Genomic DNA, 22,677 nt, shown 5'->3' on the forward strand with positions numbered 1-22,677 from the left:
AAACGAAAGGAAATAAGGGCGCAGAGAGTCCAGTTACACTAAGAGAGCCTACTTGGGCACTTGGTTTCATTTGCCTGAACCAATGCAGCAGTAAGCATCATACGTGGTCTTATTGCACCAATGCAGCTTCCCTGTTGCCTGTGCATTATGATTTTTTTGCACACACCATGCTACTGCTAGGGCATTTTAAAATAGCACTATTGGGCTGTTCTAAAATACCCTGCACCTATGCAGGTGGTACCATGTGGATGCTTGCCGTGGCAATGTATCACTTATCAAACTATGTTGAAAGTTCAGAGATAAAGCAGCATTATGCATAATTAGTTTGTGTTATATAATCATCTTATTTTTATTTTATATCCCTAATCAAAAATATGCCCTGGCATTACGTTCATGCAAATACGGTATTGGCATTCCACATTCAAGGCTTGCTTGTACGGAGCTTGAGGCTATGGCATCATTTGCTCTTTAAAGGATGCCGAAGATGAGAACAGCGGTGGCCACCGAACCGTGGCTTCAGCAACCAGCAGCGTCCCAAAGAGTGGTCAGAGCCCATCGTCGTGCGAGGTCTCGAGCACGACCATAACGACAGACCAGGGTGAAGTGCCGTCCAGCCAGTTTGCCGCGAAAGAGCCGCCCTCTACCGAAGAGCAGCCTTTAGCTCCAGCTGATGATTTCCAAGAGAAGCTTAAAAAGACAATCCTCTCCTGCAAGGAGAAGGTGGGTGGCTTTCAAAGGACGTGCCCTGAAATTACTTTCATTCGAGCCATACTTCCTTTGTCCCGAAAGCATGCCCCTCGTCATTGCAAGCATGTGCTATTTGATTGTTGTACAATGCTGGTCACTGGGGTGCTATGAGAGTCCTTAACATCCAGTGTGCATAAATGATAGGTTTCGTATACCAAACATTTTTTTTTCCTACGCAAAAATAAGCGAAATTTTCTTAACCTTACAGCTTACCCAAGCTGAAGAGCTTACAGCTTATCAAAGCAGTCAGCTTAACAAAACTTCTCTTGAAGACAGGGCAGAGTATGTTGTGTCATAAAAATTTTTTAGGCTGTTTTAGCACTCAGGACTATCATTGGAGTCATCATCATCATCATGAACCTAATTTATGTTCACTGCAGGTGAAGGCCTGCAGTGGACATAAATTGTGATCTCTAGTGATCTCTAGTGATTGTGATCTCCAGTGATCTCCAGTTGCCTCTGTTTTGCTTCAGCTGACTTCGCCCTGTGCTTGTAGCTTCCATAATTTCATCATTCTACCTAATTATCTGCCGTCTTTGACTGCGTTTCCCTTCTTTGTAACCATTCTGTAACTCTGCAGAGCAGCAGTTATGGGCTTTATTGCATGGCCTGCCCAATTCCGTTTCTTCCTCTTGATCTGAACTAGAATATTGACTATCCCCATTTACTCTCTAATTCATACCACTCTCTTCCTGTCTCTTAACGTTACGCACATAATTTTTCATTTCATCGTTCATTTCCCAGCCCTTAGCTTCTTCTCAAGCTTCCTTGTTATCCTCCAAGTTTCTGCCTCATGTGGTAGCACCAGTAGAATGCAGTGATTGCAATGACTGCAATGCAACCACTGCAGTCACTTGGGTAGTGAACTTGAGCAGATTTTATAAGCTATGTAGCCCATTCTAGTGTGGTGGTGTTCATTGAGGTTACAGTCAAGCATAAAAGTTTACAGGCCGCTGTAGTTGAGAAAAAAAACGAAATATCTCTGCAGCCTCAGAACGCAGCCAGCCTCTACTAGCGTATGCGAACGACATTGTGCTGTGTAGTTTTACTGTTTATGGTTACAAGCTGCTCAGAAATTCAAAGTTTTCTCACATCCTGGGGTCCATACGCTTTGGCAGTTAGGGCAAAATTGACACCTAGGGCAAAATTTCACAAAGCAGGAGCCGTGAAAACATTATATACACTTTTTTTTTTCCTCTTGGCTACATAGCCTGGAATAAATGTATACAGTCAAACCATGTATAACGATCCTAGATATAACAATCTATCGGTTATAACGACGACATTTCAGTCAATTTACGATTTTCTAACCCTGCATATAGAAACTGCTTCTAGATTTAACGAACATTATTTTTAAATCGCCATACTGTTACCGTACTGTTACCGTATCGCCGTACTGTTACCGCAATGATGATACGGCCTTTAAGTTGAGCGAGCGACCGCCTTGCGCAGATTTTTGGAGCCGCGAAGACGGTCACTCGCTTTCAAGGCAAGTGTACAGCATAAACAGCATGGCGCGGGGCGTGCACCGGTGCAATATCGCATGCCACGATGGTGACACTGTAGTTTCTGCATAATTGTCCATGCGGCACCACATCCATTACGCCTATTTCGATCATTTGGAACGACCATCTATGTCCTTCCACCATGGGATCAATGGCCGCTCATTCTTGTCATTACTGTGGATATTCACGCGCCCCGATTCGTCAAGAATGCTGCACCCTGCGCTGCTGCCACTCAATGTTGCATAGGATTGGCAGTTACTACACCGTTATGGGGAGATCACGGTTCGTCGGCGCTTCGTTTATGCATTGCCGATGGCTGATAATGGTTCTGGGTGACCGTCTGCCTTTCGAACATCGCATTTTTGTACACGGTAAGCGGCATAGATAACATAATTTTATGGCTCTTGTGTGGCTGACACACAGTTGTAATGCCGAGACCGCAGTGTCCAAGACTTTCTCAGAATAGCGGCATGCCACAGTAGTTTCCAAACTTTATGCTTCCAGCCAACTGGAACGCTTTGCTATCTTGTACAGAATACAGTCATACTGCTAGTAAAATATGTAACAAGCATTCGAATAAAAAATGATGGCTGCACTTGCAGTTTCGAAATGACAGATGATCGGAACCGGGCGGCGTTTTGAAAGAGCTATGTGGCGCTGCATTTTGTTTTTTAGAAGGACATTCCAAACAGAAATTTGCAGCTAGGTGCGGGAATGCACCGGTAACAAAAATAACACTGAAAATCTGGTTTATGGGCCAAAGTGCTGCCTAATTGTAACTGCTGAAGCCAGCTTCAGTGTGGGTAAATTTTGACCATTTTTACGGGTGATTCCTTATATAACGAACTGCTGATATGATTACCACTTCTCAGGGAACTATCGAGTTCGTTATAAACGGGTTCGACTGTAGTGACTAGGGCTAGGTACTCTAGCCTTGGTCATGTCATATGGTTAAGCAGAAGCATAGGCGGCTGGTGAGGTCAGCAAAGAGAATCCCAATATTTTGTCTCAAGCACGCACAGCTCGAGGAACCAGAGCAGAGTTCTGAAGCGTGTTAAAAGAACATGTTTATGAAGGCAGGGCGCCACTAGAAGGCTCTTCCTCTCGAGATCAAAAACCCATCTCTACAACCACAGACACTGGAGGGGGTTCCAGGTGACGCGTTGGGGTCCAGGTGACGCGTTTGTATCGGACATATCCTTGGTGCTTCCGTTGAAGTGGCAGTCATGCCTAGTCGGCCTTGGTGCTACTATCCAGTTAATTGTGAACACAGCCTTGATGTGATCGAGCACACCAGCCCCATTGCAATGCTTTACGCAAGTGATCAACATCTTAGATTGGTGCAGAACTGGAAAAGGGGCACTGTGACATAGCACAAGGAACAATTGAATGCCCTCCCGATAGATTGATAGATGAAGATGTTGATCAGGATGGCGAGGTCCTTGCTCACAAACACACTGTGAGTAGAAGGCGTCTAGAAAGTGGTAGGTTGTAGTCGCTGAAAGACCAGCTAGAGTTTCTCTGCGTACTACTGTGCAGTGCTTCAGAATAACTTCTTCTTGGGCGAGTTGGTGTTTACTGAACATGATACTTACTAGCACGAAACTCGAAATAAAAGACAACAGTGAGAGGCGAAAGGAAAGGAAAGACGTGACGTGAGGAAAGGAAAGACGTGACATGAGGTAGTGCTCGTCTTTCCTCTTGCCTCTCACTGTTGTCTTTTATATCGAGTTTTGCGCTACTAAGTATCGTGTCCTGTGCAGTGGGTGGTGCTGTTGTGGGTTGAATGAAAAATTTGCTTGACATTCCTTAGAGTGGTGTCAAAAAAACCATGTCTGTTGCCATATAGTTGACGTATCCTTTGAAAGCAGAACTGTTGCCAAGGAGGACGAGGGGAAGTTTGTTGACTCAACAGGAACCAGCATCATGAATAATGAGGTCAGCCTTGAGCTGATGATGCAGTCACTCCACCATACCATTGACCGACAGGCGATAGGCAGCTGTGTGGATGTAACAGACTCTAAAAAGGTTCAACAAGCAGAATACATCCGATTTGAACTGGCAACCACAGTCGGTTGTGACGTCACTGTGGTAGCCAAATTAGGCAATCCAACCACTGAAAAATGTGGTTACCACAATAGGTACAGTAGCAGGAGTGCTTTAGGCCAGTGGGTGTACCTGTCCACACAGGTGAGGATGTATCAGCAATGGCGGGACAAGGGAATGTGACCAACAATATTGAGGCACACATCATCTAGTCTTCATCAGAAACAAAGAGAAAAAAAAATGAAAAGTTTGTATTAGCAACTTCATGGGCTGAGTGATCATTGCACATTGGCATTGGGCGCATTTATGTGCCCAGTGGCTGGCAATAGAGTTAACACATTACCACATAAAACACAAGGTTATACTACAAGGTGCTGTGCAGTATGAGCTTTGGAGTGGCTAGTGCTGTGCAGCTTCTCATAGGTGGGACGAAGCGGATTAAAAGGGTGCATGCTACCAGCCAGCATGTCGCAGATGAGGATACTTTAGGAAAAAGGGAGAGTCACATCAGACACAATGCAGACACAAAGTACAGCTCGGGAAACAGTAATGTCATAACATTGCGCTGTGGCAGTATGCTTGAAGTTTGGGTTCTTGTCAAAATGGCATTGACACACGAAAAGGCATCTGTAGCAGTGTTTACAGAACCCTTGATGTACCAGAGGTCAGCCATGAACTTGGGGATAAAATTGAGGTACCAAATCACCTGAGCTACATATGTCATGTGGTTTCACGAAAAGCATATGTCAATGGCCTGTTGAAAAATCATTCCCTCAAGGATGTCCCTGAAATGCTTACAGCAAGGTATGTATACAGCAAGAAATCCATGGCTGAATGTGCTGCAGCATGCTTCTGGAGGTTTTGAGCTTCTGCGAGAAGAAAGCATGTGCGTATGGGCACCAAGAACCATTTTCTGGCTGCTGGAGAATGGTGCAAACTGCAATACCAGAATCATCTCCAGTGAGAGATATTGGGACTTCTGGCAGCTAAAGGGTGCCTGATAGCTGTGAATGCTTCTTTGGCTGCAGTCATCCACACTCAGCTGATACGGAAGGAGACAGCATAGATTTAAGAAAGTGAGCAAATGGAAGGATGACCTGCATGACATCTGAGCAAAAATGACAGTAGAAATCCAATCACAGCTTATGAGTCGTCGTCTGATAAGGGAAGTCTTGCAGTGCACTTGCTTTTTTGTTAAACGGTTGGATGCCCTCCATTGTTACATGGTAAATTGAAAGTCAATGCCAAATGTTAGCTTGTCTATAGTGACAATGAGGCCATGTTCCTGAAGTTTTACAAGTAGCATGCACAGGTGGGAAGCATGCTATGGAAGAGACAAACTTGCTACTATGCTGGAACGTTCATGCTGCATTCCGCCGCCCAAACAGCATATAGATCTCCTTGAAGAAGCCAAATGGCGTGACATTGCCAGTCTTTTGAATGTCTGCGGAACTGACAGGGATCTGATAACAGTCCTTAACAAAATCAGCCTTGCTGTAGATTATCATGCCAGCAAAAGAGGCTGCAGCTTTCTGTGTAGGGGATAGTGTATACTGATTGAAAACAGCGTGGGCATTGAAAGTGCTGTAGGCACACAATTGCTAGTCCCAAAGATTGCACTTAGGAAACCTGTGGAGAGCAGATGACCAGCTTCTTGAAGCAGGGCAGTTGAGGCTTCATTGCTGCGTGAAGCACTGCAGTTTTATTGACTGCAGTGCCAATGACAACTGAAAATGGCAAGCTGGTTGCCAGTCATGGTCAGCAGACAACTGGAGCTTTCATGATGATGATGTGATGTGTCTCATTGTGGTGATCTGGGCACTGCAGGTTGTTCAGCCATGTAATCAAGGAAAAGTCGGCCGGAAGCAAGCTGAAAGCCAACGATGACATGTGCGGGACTGTTCAAGTAGTGGAGGTAACAGGCACAAGGAGTACCTGAACAGATGAGCAGGTGGTACTGTATATGAGGCAATGCAAACAGAAGTCAATGCTGAGTGTGAAGGCACTAAATAAGTCTGCACTCAGTTTGACCAGGTGCATGACACGAGACAGTAAACACTTTCTGAAAGGTGTACCACAGAGCCAGATCAAGCATGACAAAGCATTGGCCATAAACAGAGATCGAGGAGCTGTTGGCAGCTTGAAGAAGGAGGAATGTCGCAGCATGGTGATGGTCAGCATTAACACTTGTGTCAACCAGAAAATTACTGGCAAGCTTGTAAGTGGTGTAAAGTAGTAGGCTCATTGGACAGGAGCAGCGGCTGGCCATCAACAACCTTTTGCCAAGTTGCCTACTAGCAACAAGAATAATGGCACTGGTGTGCACTGGCACCAAAGTTCTGATAGTACCAGCTGTATTCATCAGCCTGCACTGTTGACCACGAAGAGGATCTCAACCAGCATAGGTGGGATTGCACCAACAGGGCAACAACCGCATTGTAGTAATGTAATCAGCTGATCACCTTCAGTAGTGACTGCTGGGCTTCAAGGCTTGATGATCGAGTATAAGCTGCTGTCATAACCATGGTAATCATAGATTGCGCAGTACAGCATAATGCAGAATGCAGTGGGCAAGCTCTGCCAGCTTGTCTGATGTTATATCATCCACTGGGACTAGTGTTCTGCGTTAACCACTGAGGAAACAGCTCGCAAAGAAGTAGGCTGTCCATATGTTGTCTGCAGCCACTGTTGGAGGAGCTGTTGCCTATAACAAAGGAGCTGTGATGGTTGTCACCATGTCCTTTCATGTTAAGCAGCTGTTGAAGCTGACTTTGCTCAAAAGGCATCTTACGTGCAAGTGGGACAATCTTGGATGTAGTGATACTGAACTCACTGGCCTCTTCAGAGGAAAGGGCCAAAAGTGTGTACAGGTAGTGATGCGTCGCAGGTTGAACGCAATCTCAACTTGTTTGAACCACATGACAGTATCCCATTACCAAAGCTGCGGTAGCTGCACCTGGACCACAAAGACACTGTATGGCACTATAGCTTTTGTCTGGTTGGTCATTGCTGTGACCGGGGCACAGGTGCCTGTTGCAACACCACACACATTACCCAGTGCAGCACATCTCACTTTTCATACTGAGCAGAAATGCTCTGAAATTTTTTTCTTTAGCTGGCAGATCATCAAAATTTTTGACATTTGATATATTCCTGATATTGCTTTGAAAAGTTTTCAGGTTCTTTCATTTGAGACAAATTAAAAAGAAACCAGTGAAAAAAAAGAAAAGATTATCTGCTTGCTTATTCCCATCTTGCCAACTAATCGATTAAGCAAGGCATGCATGTAAGATGCTCTGTACTTCAGGTGGGAGGCACTACCACCCTTCTAGAGGAGCCTCCCGAAGAGGAAGAGGAGATGGAGGAAGAAGAGGAGGAGGCAGATGACGAGGAAGATGAAGAAGAGGAAGGAGGAGCAGAGGAAGACGCGGTGGAAGATGAGGCCGTGGATACCAGGCAACCCAAGGAGAAGAGGGCTGGTGGTATTTCACCAAAACAACAGCAGCAGGCAGCGAAAGATGTGCCTGTACCTGAAGACAAACAGTCGCCACCGGAGCCTCCAGAAGCCACCGCTGCAGGGGAGGAAAAATCAGACGTGGCGGAGGACCTGGAAAAACCTGCTCCATCTGCAGACACGGTAGAAGATGAAGAGCAGCTTTCCAAAGGTAGGGAGTGGCCTGCACCTCTTTTTGAACAGATCTCACAGGTTTGTGCATGGCGTGTATCTGTGAGAAGATGCACAGGCAAGTGCAAAGCATGGAGAATGAAGCTTCTGATTTATGATGAGTACTGTATTTTTCGGGCTGTAGTCTGCGGACTAATGCACGTGAAAATGTTCAGTCTTCGTATGGTGCAAACTATCTAAGGGTGCAGACTTGTACACAATATAATTTTTCAAGATTGTAGGAATACTTTAATATAAATAAATAAAGGCCTAACTGCAACTGTAACTCTTTACTGTGCTAAATTACACATTGATATCGGCTAATAAGTCGAATAATATGCAGTCTGGTGAAGGACACGGCATCTTGCTGCATGAAAAATTTTTTGCTGATCGACTCTATGCTGGTTGCAGACAGTTTTAATAAAAGCGCATTTGCAGATGTAATTTGTCACTGTGAGCTATACAGCAGGTGTTGGCAGTAGTCTGGAAAACACTGTATCATATAATTGACATACTAGGCACATGCACATACCACAGAAAAAAAGAAATGGACAGGGGACAAGTGCACGCCTCCAGTCTGCTTATTTTATTTTGTGTGTGAACTTACTATGTTACATATGCACCAACTTGACCCTCAGTAAGGCCTTTTAAATACAGTATATAACATTTGCAAGCCAGCTTTTTAGAGTCTGCATTCACATGTTTGTGTAAGCAAGGGGTTGCTTGGGTTGGATTTTGGGACATGTAGGATTTTCTTAACCTTACATGCCCTCTGGCATAGCTAAACATTCTCACTACTACACTGCCTATGCCATGTGTTAATGCACCTGGAATGACCTGGCTTCTCGGCTGATGCTTCTGCACACTTGCTTGTTGCTGGGCTTTCCCTTGACCATGAATACCATGAGTATGTCACAAGGCTTCTCATGCGTAGCAGGGGCAGCTGAATGCATACACAATAGCAATCCATAAAAAGTGCACGGAGTGCCAAACTAAATGGGAACATCAGATCTGTTTTTAAAGTGGGAAACTTTCCTTTGTTCCTTGGCTGAAATAAATGAAAGTCCCGTAAGCTGGATTCCTCTGCACAAGAAGTAATATTTACATTAAACAGCAGTGAGTGAGTTGCTGACTTGGGTGTTTGCAAGAATCACTGTTAGACAGCATAAGTGCTCCCTTTATTTTGGTGCAAGGCGTACATGTGCGGCTGTCACTGCTTGAATCTCTGAGCACTTGACAATTTTGTCATGAAGCAGGGATGGGCTTTGTCACCTTTTCTTTTTTTTTTCTTTTTTTTTTCTTTTTGGTAGAGAGAGAGAGGCTTTACGTTAAAGCTGCAAGGTTTATCATCTTGGTTCCCTGCAGGCTAATTGGCATGTTTGGAAACTCCCCTCCTAGTCGCATTTGGTGCAACCATACCGGTATCCATTTGCAGTATAGCTAAAGCGTCCTTGTCTTATGGCCCTCTTTCACTCGTGCCCTCCTTACTCTGCCACAGCGGTGGCATTTCAACGGGGTGGAATGCAAAAACTTTTTTTACTGTGCTTTGGGTGTACATTTAAAAGAAACAAAGATGATCTCAATTCAGAACCCTCCATTATGGCATTTGCCGTGGCCCATTGTTAAGCTTCTGGATGCTAAACCCCAAAATTTAGTTTCAATTTTAATTCATCCCCTTTCAGGAATCAGTTGCTTCTTTTATTGAGTGCCATTTGCCTTAAGGGTAATGTTTATACCAGGGAACTGTCTAGTGTGTGAACGCTGTTGTCAGTGTAAAAAAGGAAGAGTTGCATAATTAGCATTTCTGTCATGTTTCGTTCAGTATACAGCTTTCTGACTTGAACAGTAAGCTTTTTCTTATACACTGGAACGTACTTAGAGAAACACTGGTTTGAACAATATGTTGGCTGTAACTGTAGACAGTCACAGCTCAGTGAACTTCATCACATGCGCTTTGATAGAATGAACTGCTTGTTGTGATTTTGTCATACTGACTTGTCTACTGCAACAAATGGATGAGCCAATGTAAAAGCCATGGGTGAGGCAACTTGAAAGTGGAAGAAAGTGCAGAAAATGCTGAATCAGACACCTAAAGGTTGTTTTCATGTTGCAGATTGCTGTACATTGTGGATTGTTTTGCCGAAGTTGCAGTCTTGATAATTTACGCACCCATAAGGTATTCCAGTTTACAAGTATCTAGCACAAGTATAGAATAGCTTCCCGGTATGAAAAAAAAAAAAAAAATGTGGTGAACAGTGGTCAGAGTGGCCAGCCCCACCATCTTGCTCTGCCCCTGAATTCTTATCCCTTTTTTTCACACTGTCCACTACAGCAAGGGAAGACCAGCAGTTTTTTGGGGGCTCTGGTTCATCTTAATAAGTCTATGTGCTGTAATCAGTAGTGGAGTATGAACAGCGGCCGTATTTTGTGAGGGTTCTTTTCCTCCAGTTACTTTTTATAATCCGTCCTGCCGAGTGGTCGATTCTGGTAATAGTGGAGGCATGGCGCCGTACAAGCCAATGAGAAAAGGCAGAAGGAATGCAAAATGAAAGAAAACATTACATAATACAGTCCGTGGATTTCATTTTGAAGATTGGGCAACACCATGCATATCATACCTTGGTTATTCATTAGGCTCTGTGTGCTTCCCATACATGTCTGTGCTTTGTCATTCATTCAAGGTATGCTGTTTCTCATTTATATTGAGCTTCTCTGATTTTTTTATATGATTCTCATTCACATTACCAATAGTTATAAAGCCATGTTGTAGTACCAAGTGGTACATTATTTCCATTTGTCTTCGTATGCACGCTCATAACCTATGGAAATAACCACATATAACAGTACTCGCATTATTGTAAAAACGCCCTTGTAGAATTATGGCCTCAAAGGGAAGCCCCAGAAAGCATCTCATTTTGTGTGTTGACATTTTTGAGTCATCAGTATGCCTATTGTTGCTTCCTGTTGAGATGTGACATAGCTGGACAGCAATGTGCAGAGCACTGCTGTCACAAAAAGCCCAAAATTTGATAATTGTGTGGCAAGCAAATTTTGCAGGTGACCTGCACCTCCACTGTGGCCCCACTGTTTTAATTGCCAATGCTGTTGATGCACTTGCTATGTGTTTAGTTTTACCTTACATATTACTAATTCATGTGTGGCAGTTATTTTCTTATTTTGAATTCAAGTAGCGCAGGAAGTACTAATGCAGGCTTGCACAACTGGCCCTTGTAGCATTTCCTTTCTTAGTGCAAAGTTTTCTCCCATTTATTTCGCAGTGTCAAAACCACCAGGCCGTGCTAAAATGAAATTCACGACCAAACGAAGTGAGCTCGACCCTCCGTCATCACAGCCCCCTTCCAGTGGAACCAGCACACCAACTGTACGTATGCATGGAGTGTCTGTGAGTTTGTTAAATGAGAGGGGGCAGGGATGTCACATTGGTAAAACAATGGACAGTGGTAATTTAAATGAATACCGTATATTTTAATAAACGGAGAAAAATGTTCTTGCATACACTGCATCTGCATGAGGCACGCTCTTGCAAATGACTCGGACTTAAATATCATTTACTGGAGTCATTCTATATTTGTTTATCTTTGCCACCTGCTAGCTCTCTGTGTCTTTCCAATCGCCAATATACAAGTAATGCGGTATTATTTTATTATAAAAAAGTTATTTTAAAATAACAATGATCGATCGCACAGATAGCATTGCTACTTTCGGCCTGTCACCGCTGCAGCAGTGCTTGCCGGTTGCTGTAGTTGATCGTTCTTGTGCATTGTTCATACCTGCCAAGTCTCCCGGATTACCCGGGAGACTCCCGGACTTGGACCATTTCTTCCGGTTGTACGGTTGACAGGAAAATCTCCAGGAAATTGCAGTTGTGTCCCGTTTCTACCCGCGTCCAGCGCTTTGTCAGGCCACATTGGCAAAAAGAATCCAGCCCAATCCAATCCAGTTAGAATTTCATCGCGCAAAACATTGTTTGTTGGGTTGTTGGGTGCCTTAGTGGCCCTAGTCTCATTAAGCTAGTGAGCGAATGCCGCGTTACACAACTAGCAACACTCGACTCCATCGCTCTCCTCGGCGTCAGCCGCTCTGGCATTTCGTAGGCCTACAGTCAGTCGTGGGTTTAAAATCAAGGAGCGCTAGCGCTAAAAGTATCAAGTATTTTTAATGTAGTGCTCAGCCGAAGTCACGCTGGGTATTTTGTTGATAACACAGAGCAATGCAGAGTGTGAGCGGCAATTTAACATCGCGAAAAATACAAGGACGCAGTGCCGCTCGTCTAAGACGCTCGCAAAATGTGAAAGAAATGAAATTTCTTACAGTAAAACATTATCTGAAGAATTTTTGAACGCCCGCCATGGTTGCTTAGTGGCTTTGGCATCGCGCTGCTAAGCACGAGTTCGCGGGATCAAATCTCGGCCGCGGCGGCCGCAATTGTTGAGGGCGAAATGCAAAAACACCCGTGTGCCGTCCATTGGGTGCACGTTAAAGAACCCCAGGTGGTCTAAATTAATCCGGAGTTCCCCACTACGGCATGCCTCATAATCAGATGGTGGTTGTGGGAGGTAAGACCCAAGATTTTAATTTTAAAGAATTTTTTAAGGCAAAGTTAGCAACAACGAAATGATTGCAAGAGTGAGGCCTTGATGTTCATGGGGTCATTTGTATATCTGCTGTAAATAAAATTGTAATGAAATTCTCCTGTCAGTACTTGAAAATGTAGACGTCAGGGGGTGGTGGTTGTGTAACGTTGGAAGATCTCCCGGATTTATTTTCTTTGAACTTGGCAGGTATTATTGTCGCTGCTACGAGCTACGTGGGCGTAGAATTTGCAAGTTTATTCAGTTTTTATTCGTATTTCACAATGGGTGGATTCACTTGTTGTGTGCCGGGGTGTAACAACAACAGCGCGAAACAGAAGGGCCTTAGATTTTACGTGATCTCGAAGAAACCCGAGCTTCGACGGAAGTGGTTGCAGCGCGTCAACAGAGTTCAATGGAACGGCAAGTAAGAGACACTTTTTTTTTTTTTTTTCACCTTGTGGATGACTATATGGCTTGCGTAATGCACATAAGTTTAGCAGTGTATTATTAACAGTAAGAACAACATTGTGTGTGTGTCAAGAAATTGCTATGTGCACAACAATAAGGCGGGGATATTATTTGCATGTATGCTTGGTGCCAACCACTCAATTGCTCACGCTCTTTGTAAGCGCCTTCTGTTCGATGCTTCCATTGAACCTTTGCGTTGACCAAAGCGATACGTGTGCAAGCTAGCCTGCCTGAATTTTTGTGCGCTGTCCCTCCAACAGACTTGGAATGTTGAATGTTGGCTCAAGCATTGTCACATGGTTGAAAATCACCGTCAGAGGGTTTAAGTGGGATGAAAGCCAAGGCATGTTTGAGACCATCTATTTTGCCAACAAAAACACCCCTACAGGAATTTTGGCAACGTAGAATGCACCTGAAAAACTGAATTTCATCGCTCTCTAGGTGTTCCTCCGAGAGTCGAGGCACATGCTGCACAATCAAATGGTATATATACTCTGTCGATCTACAAGAAATAAGTTATTTCGTTACTTTTGCTTTCCGATAACTTTTTATACAATCTGGTCTTGCATAATGTGTTGCTACCATCAATTATTTCACTTGTAATATGTAGGTAATCTAGTTGATAGTGAGCTGTAAGTTAGCCATCAGCCATTATGCACTAAAAAAGCATAAAAGTATGCATTGCTAGATGTTTTCTTTGTGCGTCAGGCTTGATTTTTGAGAACCTGAGGAATGTGATAATAAATGTCATGTGACATTCCAAAAGTAGGCTTCTCTGCACACATGCACACATTGCACCGCCAGTGGGAAAGGCAAAGGCTCCACAATTCGTTGTGAGATTGTACAGTCATCTCACTTGAACTTTCACCGCATGGTTGCCATCACTCTTGTTTGCCATTCAAATACAACTTGCCTCACCAATGTCACCTCTCTCTCCTCCTGCCACACACACACACACACACACATACCTTTTGCTCTTAGTCAGGTTGTCATTATCTTTTATGTATTTCACTTGTTTATTCATTTTTATTTAAATTTTGGCATTCACAATGTTTGCACAATAAGGAATGTGTTAGTAAACTGGGTAAGGCCTTGACATAGCAACAGTGTCAGCAGTACATGCTTAAGGAACAGAAGTGTATCACAATAGCAGTGAGGGAACTAACATTAGTCAGATAAACATTCTATACATGATTTTACGAATGACATCGCCCATCAATAAAAAAAAAATCATCATAAGAATACCAGGCAATGCTGTCATGACTACTATTGCAACTGACAATCGAATGGGATGTCACGGACAAGCACTATAGATGCAGCGTAATCAGAACAACAATATACAGTTGCTGTAATAGCAGTCCCAAATGATTATTTGCACTGTATGAAAACTGCCGACCACATAGTTTGTGGCAACCATTACGAAGGAAGGAAGAAGACACATTATTCGAGTGCCGACGATCTTCCCTCCCAAAAAGGAGGTAATTGTAAAGAGGCATCTATCTGTATGAAGGAAAGTATGTATTAAAAGCTAGATTGAACTTATAAACCATCACTCAGCGCATACATGAAGGAACTTTGCCAGTTTTCGATTTCATAATGAATCAGCAAAGAGTGTGTAAAGTAACGTAAGCTCTTGAATGTGTAAATTAAGCTTAATTAGTCATTATGGCTAGTCTTTCTGTTGAGAGAGTGAAAATTTTCTGAGGCATAAATCCGGCCAATTGTCACATTTGATGGTACTGCAGCTGTTTTTACCTGTATCGCTTTTCTAACATTGACTATTTTTATCCTTCTAACCATAGCCTGTCCAACCTGACAACCTGGACGAAATGCGAAGGCCATGTTCCACTGAACCAAAAGGTTAAGACAACCTCAGCACCAAACTGTACAGCACAAAAAATTTAGCCTTTTGACCACTTGTTTGAATTGCTCACTAAGCATTTGTGTGCAGGAGATGAAAGTGCTCTCTTAAAAAGGCAGCACGAAATAAATCGGCAGCTCAAGGAACAGCTGGAGCAAGCGAGCGTTTTGGTGGCAGCGCTGAAACATCAGCTGGACGACAGCAAGAAAGGGCGGGCTGATGCGCTTGAGGTGTGTGATCGTTTTACAACAAATAGCAAGACAGGTGCCTTATGCTTGAGCTGTCGTGCATGCCTGATCAGTTCAATGAAGCTCAGAGCAAAAAGAAAGATGAGTTTTGAGTACGATGTTCTTGTGCAAAAGTGAGAAGAGAATTGGATATGGCTCGTGCTATGCAATACATCAGTGGTTGGAAACATGGTGCACCTTTCAGCAGGAACTTATTAATAGCCTCCAGCTTTGGAAAAGTGAAACAAACCCCCTGTGAAGACAGAATGCGTACTGATTTTGAAGTCACAAGCAATACTGATTCTGATGCATCTTTGGTTGGGATTTGACGGAGTTGACCTTGCCTTCAGGGTACACTAATGATGCCCTTAGCTGCCAACCTCTTGGAAAAGGCCAAAAATTTTGACTGCCATTCATTTAAAAAATAGTTAAATGTTATTTGCTTAACGTTTAAGCACTCCACAATGTGTTTATTATTATTTATGTTAATTTGTACAGTGGTGGGTTATTTAATTTGTGCAAATCTCTCTCAAAGTTCAAAAAGAGAATTAGAGTGGCATACTGTGCCCAGGAAAAGTGCAGTGTGGATCGGAGAGCAAACTGGGATAGCCGATATTCTAGTTGACATTAAGAGGAAAAAATGGAGCTGGGTAGGCCATGTAATGTGTAGGGAAGATAAACATCGTTGGACCATTAGAGTTAAACAACGTTGGACCATTAGAGTCAAAGAATGGGGGCCAAGGGAAGGCAAGCGCAGTCGAGGATGGCAGAAAATTAGGTAGGGGGATGAAATTAGATCGCTGGGAGAGGCCTTCGTCCTGCAGTGGACATAAATATAGGCTGATGATGATGATGGAACGCCCATAACAAAAAGTGGGGCAATTGGGCCCGCAATAAAAAATAAAATAGCATACTTTCTTGCTGGCTGTCCTCTTACTTTTTCTGCTAAAGACTGTTTTCGTGCTATATGTAATACCAGTGTGGCACTATTTCATATGGAAAATAATGTTGAAACTTGCGCATCTAACAAGAATGTGGAGATATGTCTGCTATAATGCCAGACAGTGTTGTTAAGAGCACTTTTCATTTGAAGGGGGTGGGTCGTTTGTAAACAAGCAAAGTGTGACATATCCAAATAACCTGAATTAACAATAGGCCACTCTCGCCAAGGTGCACAACACACCACCATAGTTTGCATTGTTGATTGCAGTGAAATTTACATGGATCTGCGATCATCCTATTTTCTCAAGCGTGAGACATATCTTTTGTTAAAATCAACAGACATTATACTGTACAGAGTCTATAGTCCCATTTATTTCATGAGTCCCAATAGTTTCGTTAGGTTTGTGTCCATCTGTAGCCCTAAGCCACGATTTTGCAATGATGCCCTTTCCCGATGACTAATGCCTTTCGGCGCTCTTCGCGTTCGCGAGTGGCCAAGCGATGCTCCGCCCTGGGCGGAGCGTCGAACGCAGCCTTTCAGGAACGGAAAAGCACCGATAGGCATTAGCATCAGGAAAAGGCATCGCTACAAAATCGTGGCCATTGTAAGTTCTTGTTTATGTGAGACCTTGTGCCGGGGCATTAGTCAGACAGAGCTCCAAGAAGTTCTTCGGGGCTTCTTGAATTGTTCTGTAATTTTTGTCAAGTTCTTATTTGGCCATATTGTTAGGGCAGACGCTGTATTAAAGTAGTGCAAAGTATGCTCACTTCAGTTAAACATACTATATTTTATGGATGAAAGATGCTGGTTGACAGAAAAGTATGAGGAGGAGACCGGACGCAAGCATGCAGATACATGTCAATAAGATTTGAAGCAACCGTACAATGAAGCCAAGAAAGCATCAGGGAAGTTGACTGTCATCTTTAATTGAAATATAGAAATAACTATGATAAAAAAAAGGAAAGGTGGACAAAAAGGCTTTATGCTTCAGGTGGGAGCCAAGCACACATCATATGCATTATGTGTGAGGTGCCTTACCATTAAGCTACCACAGTGCTTATGTATTGCTTATGTATTGTAATTATGTATACCCCAGTCAACTTTCCTGAGTGTTGGTGTATGTGTACACTCATGGCCATGGCAGCGGATGTGGGGCACTCTTTCAACCACAGGTGTCCACTTCCACTTTTTTCTTATTATTTATACATTTAAATGAAAGGTAATATTCAATTTTCCCTACATTTTCCTTGGCCTTTTTCTTCTTGCTTCATGTAAATGTGACTAACAAAAAATTGGAGGACGCTTAAGCTTCGCCTTTAAGAGTGGAACGCGTAGCGTTATTAGGCCCCGTTCGCATCGCATTTTTCTTTGAGTAGGCTTCACTGCAACACCGAACATGGGAAATCCAGCTTACAAAGACCAAGCTTACACCGATCCCCTTAAACTCGGCTTCACTTTTAAACAGAAATGCAGTGCCGGGAAGGCGTTTCTCCAGGGGCAATATAAGTCGTCTTATATTAAAATGTGAAGGCCCTAGCACCTTTCTTTATTATTTTATTAATTGTTTGCTATTGCCCCGACATGCGCGTGTCTAAAACGCATTAGGCAGGCGAAGTCCCAATTTGACCTGCTGAGGATGTGAGCGCCATCTGGATATGAATTTTGCAACTAACCTATCCAAGCACGCCACTGTTGGTATGGTAGAAATGCTGGAAAAGGGGTTTGTGTTTGAGTTTCCTCGTAACCGAATGATGTTTTCTCGTACATTCAAATTACAATCCGACACCACCATGTCTGTAGATTGTGGTTAAGTCGTACTTTACCATTTTTGTGACGGATTTCACTGTGAGAAATTCAATTTTTGCTCGCTAACACCTTGCGCCACACGGAGGGCATGCACAGTCGGGGTGGTTCAGGATCATTTTCTCCTTCACTAATACCGTGCGTCACACGAAAGGCCTGTGCAGTCGGGGGCCGGGGTGGTTGGGGATGATTTTCTCCGAAAAGATTACTCTGAAAAGAGTCATTCGAAGGGTAAAGACATTCAGAATTTCATCTTGTACTTTCCAAACAGCATGGTGAAACAGCTGAACAGTTTGGCACATCTGTGCTCTTTTAAATACCTTTATAGATGTCCCTTTGTTTTAGGCAGCATCTTGGTGAACAGCAATCAAGTTTCATTTGAAGACAGCACTATAGCTTGGTGGCAGAGGTCACACAGTGATGCTAGTGCTCATTTCAATGTTGTTGTTTTTTCTTATAGTTGCAGGGTTGTTTTAAAGGATTCAGTGGGGGCACTAAATTAGCTTGTTTGGTTTTATGTCCTACAGCTAGGTTATGGGGAGTACTATAGTTGTTAGTTCACAAGGGTGGCAGTTTGGCTGTACCTGCCACAGGAGCTTAGTGGCTATGGTGTTGCGCTGTTTAGCTCGAGGTCGTGGGTTTGATTCCGACTGCAGCGGCTACATTTCGATGGGACCGAAATGCAAAAGCACTCATGTACTTAGATTTGGGTGCATGGTAAAGAACCCAAATGGTCAAAATTAATCTGGAGTTTCCCGCAACAGCCTGCCTCATAATCAAATCATGGTTTCTGGCCTCTCTTCTTTCTCTTCAAGTTTTTTGAGGGGAGAGAGGTCGGGGGTCATATTGTTACTCCATTAAGGAAAATAAAGAGGTGCAAACAGCCAGAAAAACACCGCATATCCACGGGGTGAATGATGATGAGTGGGCGAAGCTCCGGAGGGAATCATCGGTAAGCCGTGAATCTTCCGTGTAATTCGCCCAGTCTCGCCGCACTAAATCGAACGATTGACTTCCACCAATGACACGCGCCATATGTGACGTCATTCCTATTTTATAACAGCGCCCTTCATTATAATTGCACCATCTCCCGCTTAAGGGGACGCTAGCACAAACGCGTTAGAAACGTGCAGTACTCTCTAGTAAGGGGGAGAGGCCACAGCGTCTTACGCAGCCGTTTACACATGCCGGAACGTGCACCGCGTTTGCCGACGCCATCACATGACTGCTGAGAGAGTATAACCCCCGTATTCATAAACGCTCCTCGACTTGAACTTGACTTGCCACCGCCTTCAACGGGTTTCGAACGCGCTGCCCAAGGCGGTGGCAAGTCAAGTTCAAGTCGAGGAGCGTTTATGAATATGGGGGTAAGGCGGAGAGGCCACAGCGTCTTACACCAGCTTCTTACACGGGCCGTAACGCGCTAGCACAAATGCGTTAGAAATGCGCAGTCTTTCGTTAATGTTGGGTATTTATTGTCATCGTGGTGCGTGTGTCCATGTGCGCTTCGTGGCGTAGTGGTTAGCACCGCGCGTTCGGAAGCGAGGGGTCCCTGGTTCGATTCCGCGCTACGGACACAACTTTCGGAATTTCTTTTTTTTTTTTTTTTTCATAAAAGTAGACGTGGCTACCTACTACTACGACGACTACTACTACTACTTCTACTACTACTACTACTACTACTACTACTACTACTACTACTACTACTACTACTACTACTACTACAGAGGATGGACAGACCCACACCCTAAGGAGCTTTGCCCCTAAAAGGGTACATGTGTGTATGTTCCTCTTTTTCTGCCCGTGTCTAGCTTGCACTTCTTTATTCTTCCTTGTAATTGGTAGCTCTGGATTGGTTGCAATCAGCTGGGGCACCTTATTACTAACCAAAACCTCGGGCATGAGCACTTGGCACTGCAGCCAAGAATCATAGCTTGTACTCAGCATCAGAACGTAATAACTCTGTTTTATCGGATCACCTTTATCTGACTTATACTAGATAATCAGCCTAGCAAATTTTGCTGTTTTCCACATTAGTATCACCATGATGTTCACATACAAGAAGGAAACTTTTGCTGGTAGCTTACAGTGCCCTAATCATTGGTCACTGACATTCAAAGAAAGGGACCAGTGGTTGTGGTTCAAGGACGGTGACAAATGGCACATAGTACTACTGAAATGAGTGGATTTTTCTCACACCAGCTGCCTTTGGTTTTTATTCAAGGTATATGGCTACATAAATGTGAAAAGTGTGCTTTTGTAAAATTTTGGAATTAGCGTCAGTGGCAACAAGAAGTGGAAGGATGTGCATGCTTGATTAACATTGAAAGAGTGGGTACAGTGACCAGCATATACTGAGGCTTTCGCTAGCTGTGGTCGGGTTCAAGGGCTGTTTGTATACTGCTGCCATACTGTTCTGCATCTTTAGAGCAACAAAAGCAGATCAAGTTAGTAGGGATTCATGGTTTTAAAAGTTGGGTCTGGAAAACACGGACACAAATGGAACAAGGGCGTTTGTTTGACCTTTGCATTCGTCTTGTGTCCGTATTTTCAACGTCTGACTTTTTAAATTGCGTATTCTTCATAAAGACACCAAGACTGTTTCTAGAGTGATTGTTTGACCTAAACGTCTTAGTGACTGTATACGAAATGCTCTTAGATTTTCACTGTACCACCACCTGATTCCACAAACTTGTTGCCTTATTGGAGGTTCGAGCTACGGTGTACAGTTTTCAGTGTTTCTAAATGTGAAGTGATAGCCTCCGAGCATATACTTGCCAAGTTTGCTTGCTACTATTGGAGGTTCGAGCTACGGTGTAGCTTATCTATGAACTGCCCTAATGCATGATGGCCGAATTTACTCTATTGACATTTATTATCTATGGATGTTCTGTGTTCAGATGTTAAGTGCTATATATTTTGTTTCCTCTTATATTTGTACCTATGAATAAACTGCATTGAAGAAGGCGTCATGATTTCTTGTGCTTTTATTTTACTTTTAACAGCGAGGCTGTTTAAACCAGCCATAATTTGTGGTGCGTATCAAGAAACTACCAAGAAAGAAAAGAAAATAAACTTTGTTGCCGAGGCGGGATTCAAACTTGCGTACCCCCATCCCAAAGCGAGCGTCATAACCACTAGGTTATAGAGCCACGCTTGCAAAACATGCATTTATGCGAACCATATGATTGCATTCGAGCGTGGTCATCTTCATCCACAGCTGGCGCGTTCGTACGCTCGTGCTCTGCGAGGTGAAGAGGTTTTGCGTGGTATGAGAGCGAGACAGAGAGACAGACACATTCACAAAGCGCGTCTGCTGAACGCGGTGTCGGCATTAGAACGCAGTGTCGGTGTTGCAAGCCCAAGACGCACGAAAAGAAATTATCATCATCATGAGTAATAAGATGAAAAGTTCGCGTGCACTTCCGGAAAATGATGGGCTACAATTGCCCAGCTTCGCTGTTTCAAGCGTTGTGCGGTCGCATGCAAGGTAAAGCGTTTTTTTTCTGCATTGTGCTCTTCAAAATGGGGCAGTGCAACAAGAATGTGCATTTCTACTGCTTCCGAAAATTGTTTCCGTGTCACGATTTTGCAACTAATCATGCCTCCAAAACGCATGTAATTTGTTTTAGACGAAGCCTCTGAAGCAACACAGTACTGGGCTAATGCTGGCTGTATTATGAATGCTATTCCTTTGCAAGTGTCCTGGCAATTTCGCTCACTCAATAATAAACATGCTGGATTATGCTTTGGCTTCCTTATATCTTCAGAGTATGTTGACACCACGATTTACATGCTTATAAATGTCCCTTTCCGAAACATAAGTTCACTGGCACATTCTTCCTGGTTGCCATTTTCTAGTTCTACCCACCATAATGCCTTTATGTATACCTGCAAAGACACAAGGAGATTCAGCATGCAGCATGCTGTTGGCAAGTGTTTCAAATGCTACCTAGAGCATTATAATAAAAATTGTGTTTGTCATTTTGTGTACATTGTCACAATTCCTACTTTTCCTTACAAAACATAGGTCTGCAGAATATTTTATAGAAACCTTACAAGGATCGCCAACATTCTTGTAGCCTTAGCACTCGTCTCCCCAGCTATCATGATGGATTACCCTGTAGCCAAACGCAGCTCAATATTCTAAGTTCATCATTTCCCAATAACAGGGTTTAAATATTAACGAGCTGCTGTTTTCTTTAAACTGCTACGTTCAAAATTAATGTGCAGAGACTTGGCGCTATCTTTCTAAAGTACTAAAGTATGTGCGTAGAGTTCCTAGCACTCAGGCGAGTGGACCACTGTAGCTCGTCAAGCATATTTTGCCAGGAACAGTAGTAGTGGCCCGCATTTACATTTGCCTTGGTAGTCTACAGGTAGCCCAGCCACATCTACACTGTGCAGCACTTGCCCACGATAGTGCCTTGCAGCATACTCTGTGCACCTTTTGTCCCACAGGCTATTGACTCTAGCTGGCCTCCCACACTAAGTGATCGTATAGTAGAGGCAAATTTTGAAAAGTGATTTACTCAGTGTTCTCATAACCCATCACAAAGGTGTTCTTTAATGCACCACGAATCTTTGAATATTTAATGTCCATTACAATTTGAGAGCTGCTGAAACAGCAGTATGTGGTGCGACTCGGTGTTTCACAGCAGGTTTTTACAAGTCCTTATCTGTCCCACCGGTAGCCAGAATGTCTGTTTGACAAAATGTTTGGCGTAAATGCGCTCGAATATGACCATCACAATGCTTCATAATTCACTTAACATGCACAATCAGTTTTGTGCAGGTACTTTCAGTCAACATTTTTTT

At 43.5% G+C, this 22,677-nt stretch overlaps 1 protein-coding gene across 4 annotated transcripts in view; it reads left to right on the plus strand.

Annotated features, from left to right (window-relative positions):
* LOC119461434 (protein kinase C-binding protein 1-like) overlaps positions 1-22,677 on the plus strand; it is a 48,512-nt gene that overhangs the window by 19,811 nt on the left and 6,024 nt on the right. For 2 of the 4 annotated variants that reach the window (XM_037722734.2, XM_037722735.2), the window contains exons 13-17: positions 475-720; positions 7,606-7,963; positions 11,241-11,344; positions 14,828-14,885; positions 14,977-15,116. In XM_037722734.2, the coding sequence (XP_037578662.1) occupies positions 475-720; positions 7,606-7,963; positions 11,241-11,344; positions 14,828-14,885; positions 14,977-15,116 (906 nt within the window). The remainder of the gene's footprint in view (positions 1-474; positions 721-7,605; positions 7,964-11,240; positions 11,345-14,827; positions 14,886-14,976; positions 15,117-22,677) is intronic. The other 2 variants (XM_037722737.2, XM_037722736.2) reach the window with 2 other exon arrangements.

The sequence above is a fragment of the Dermacentor silvarum genome, chromosome 8 (assembly GCF_013339745.2).
Source record: "Dermacentor silvarum isolate Dsil-2018 chromosome 8, BIME_Dsil_1.4, whole genome shotgun sequence".
NCBI lineage: Eukaryota > Metazoa > Arthropoda > Arachnida > Ixodida > Ixodidae > Dermacentor > Dermacentor silvarum.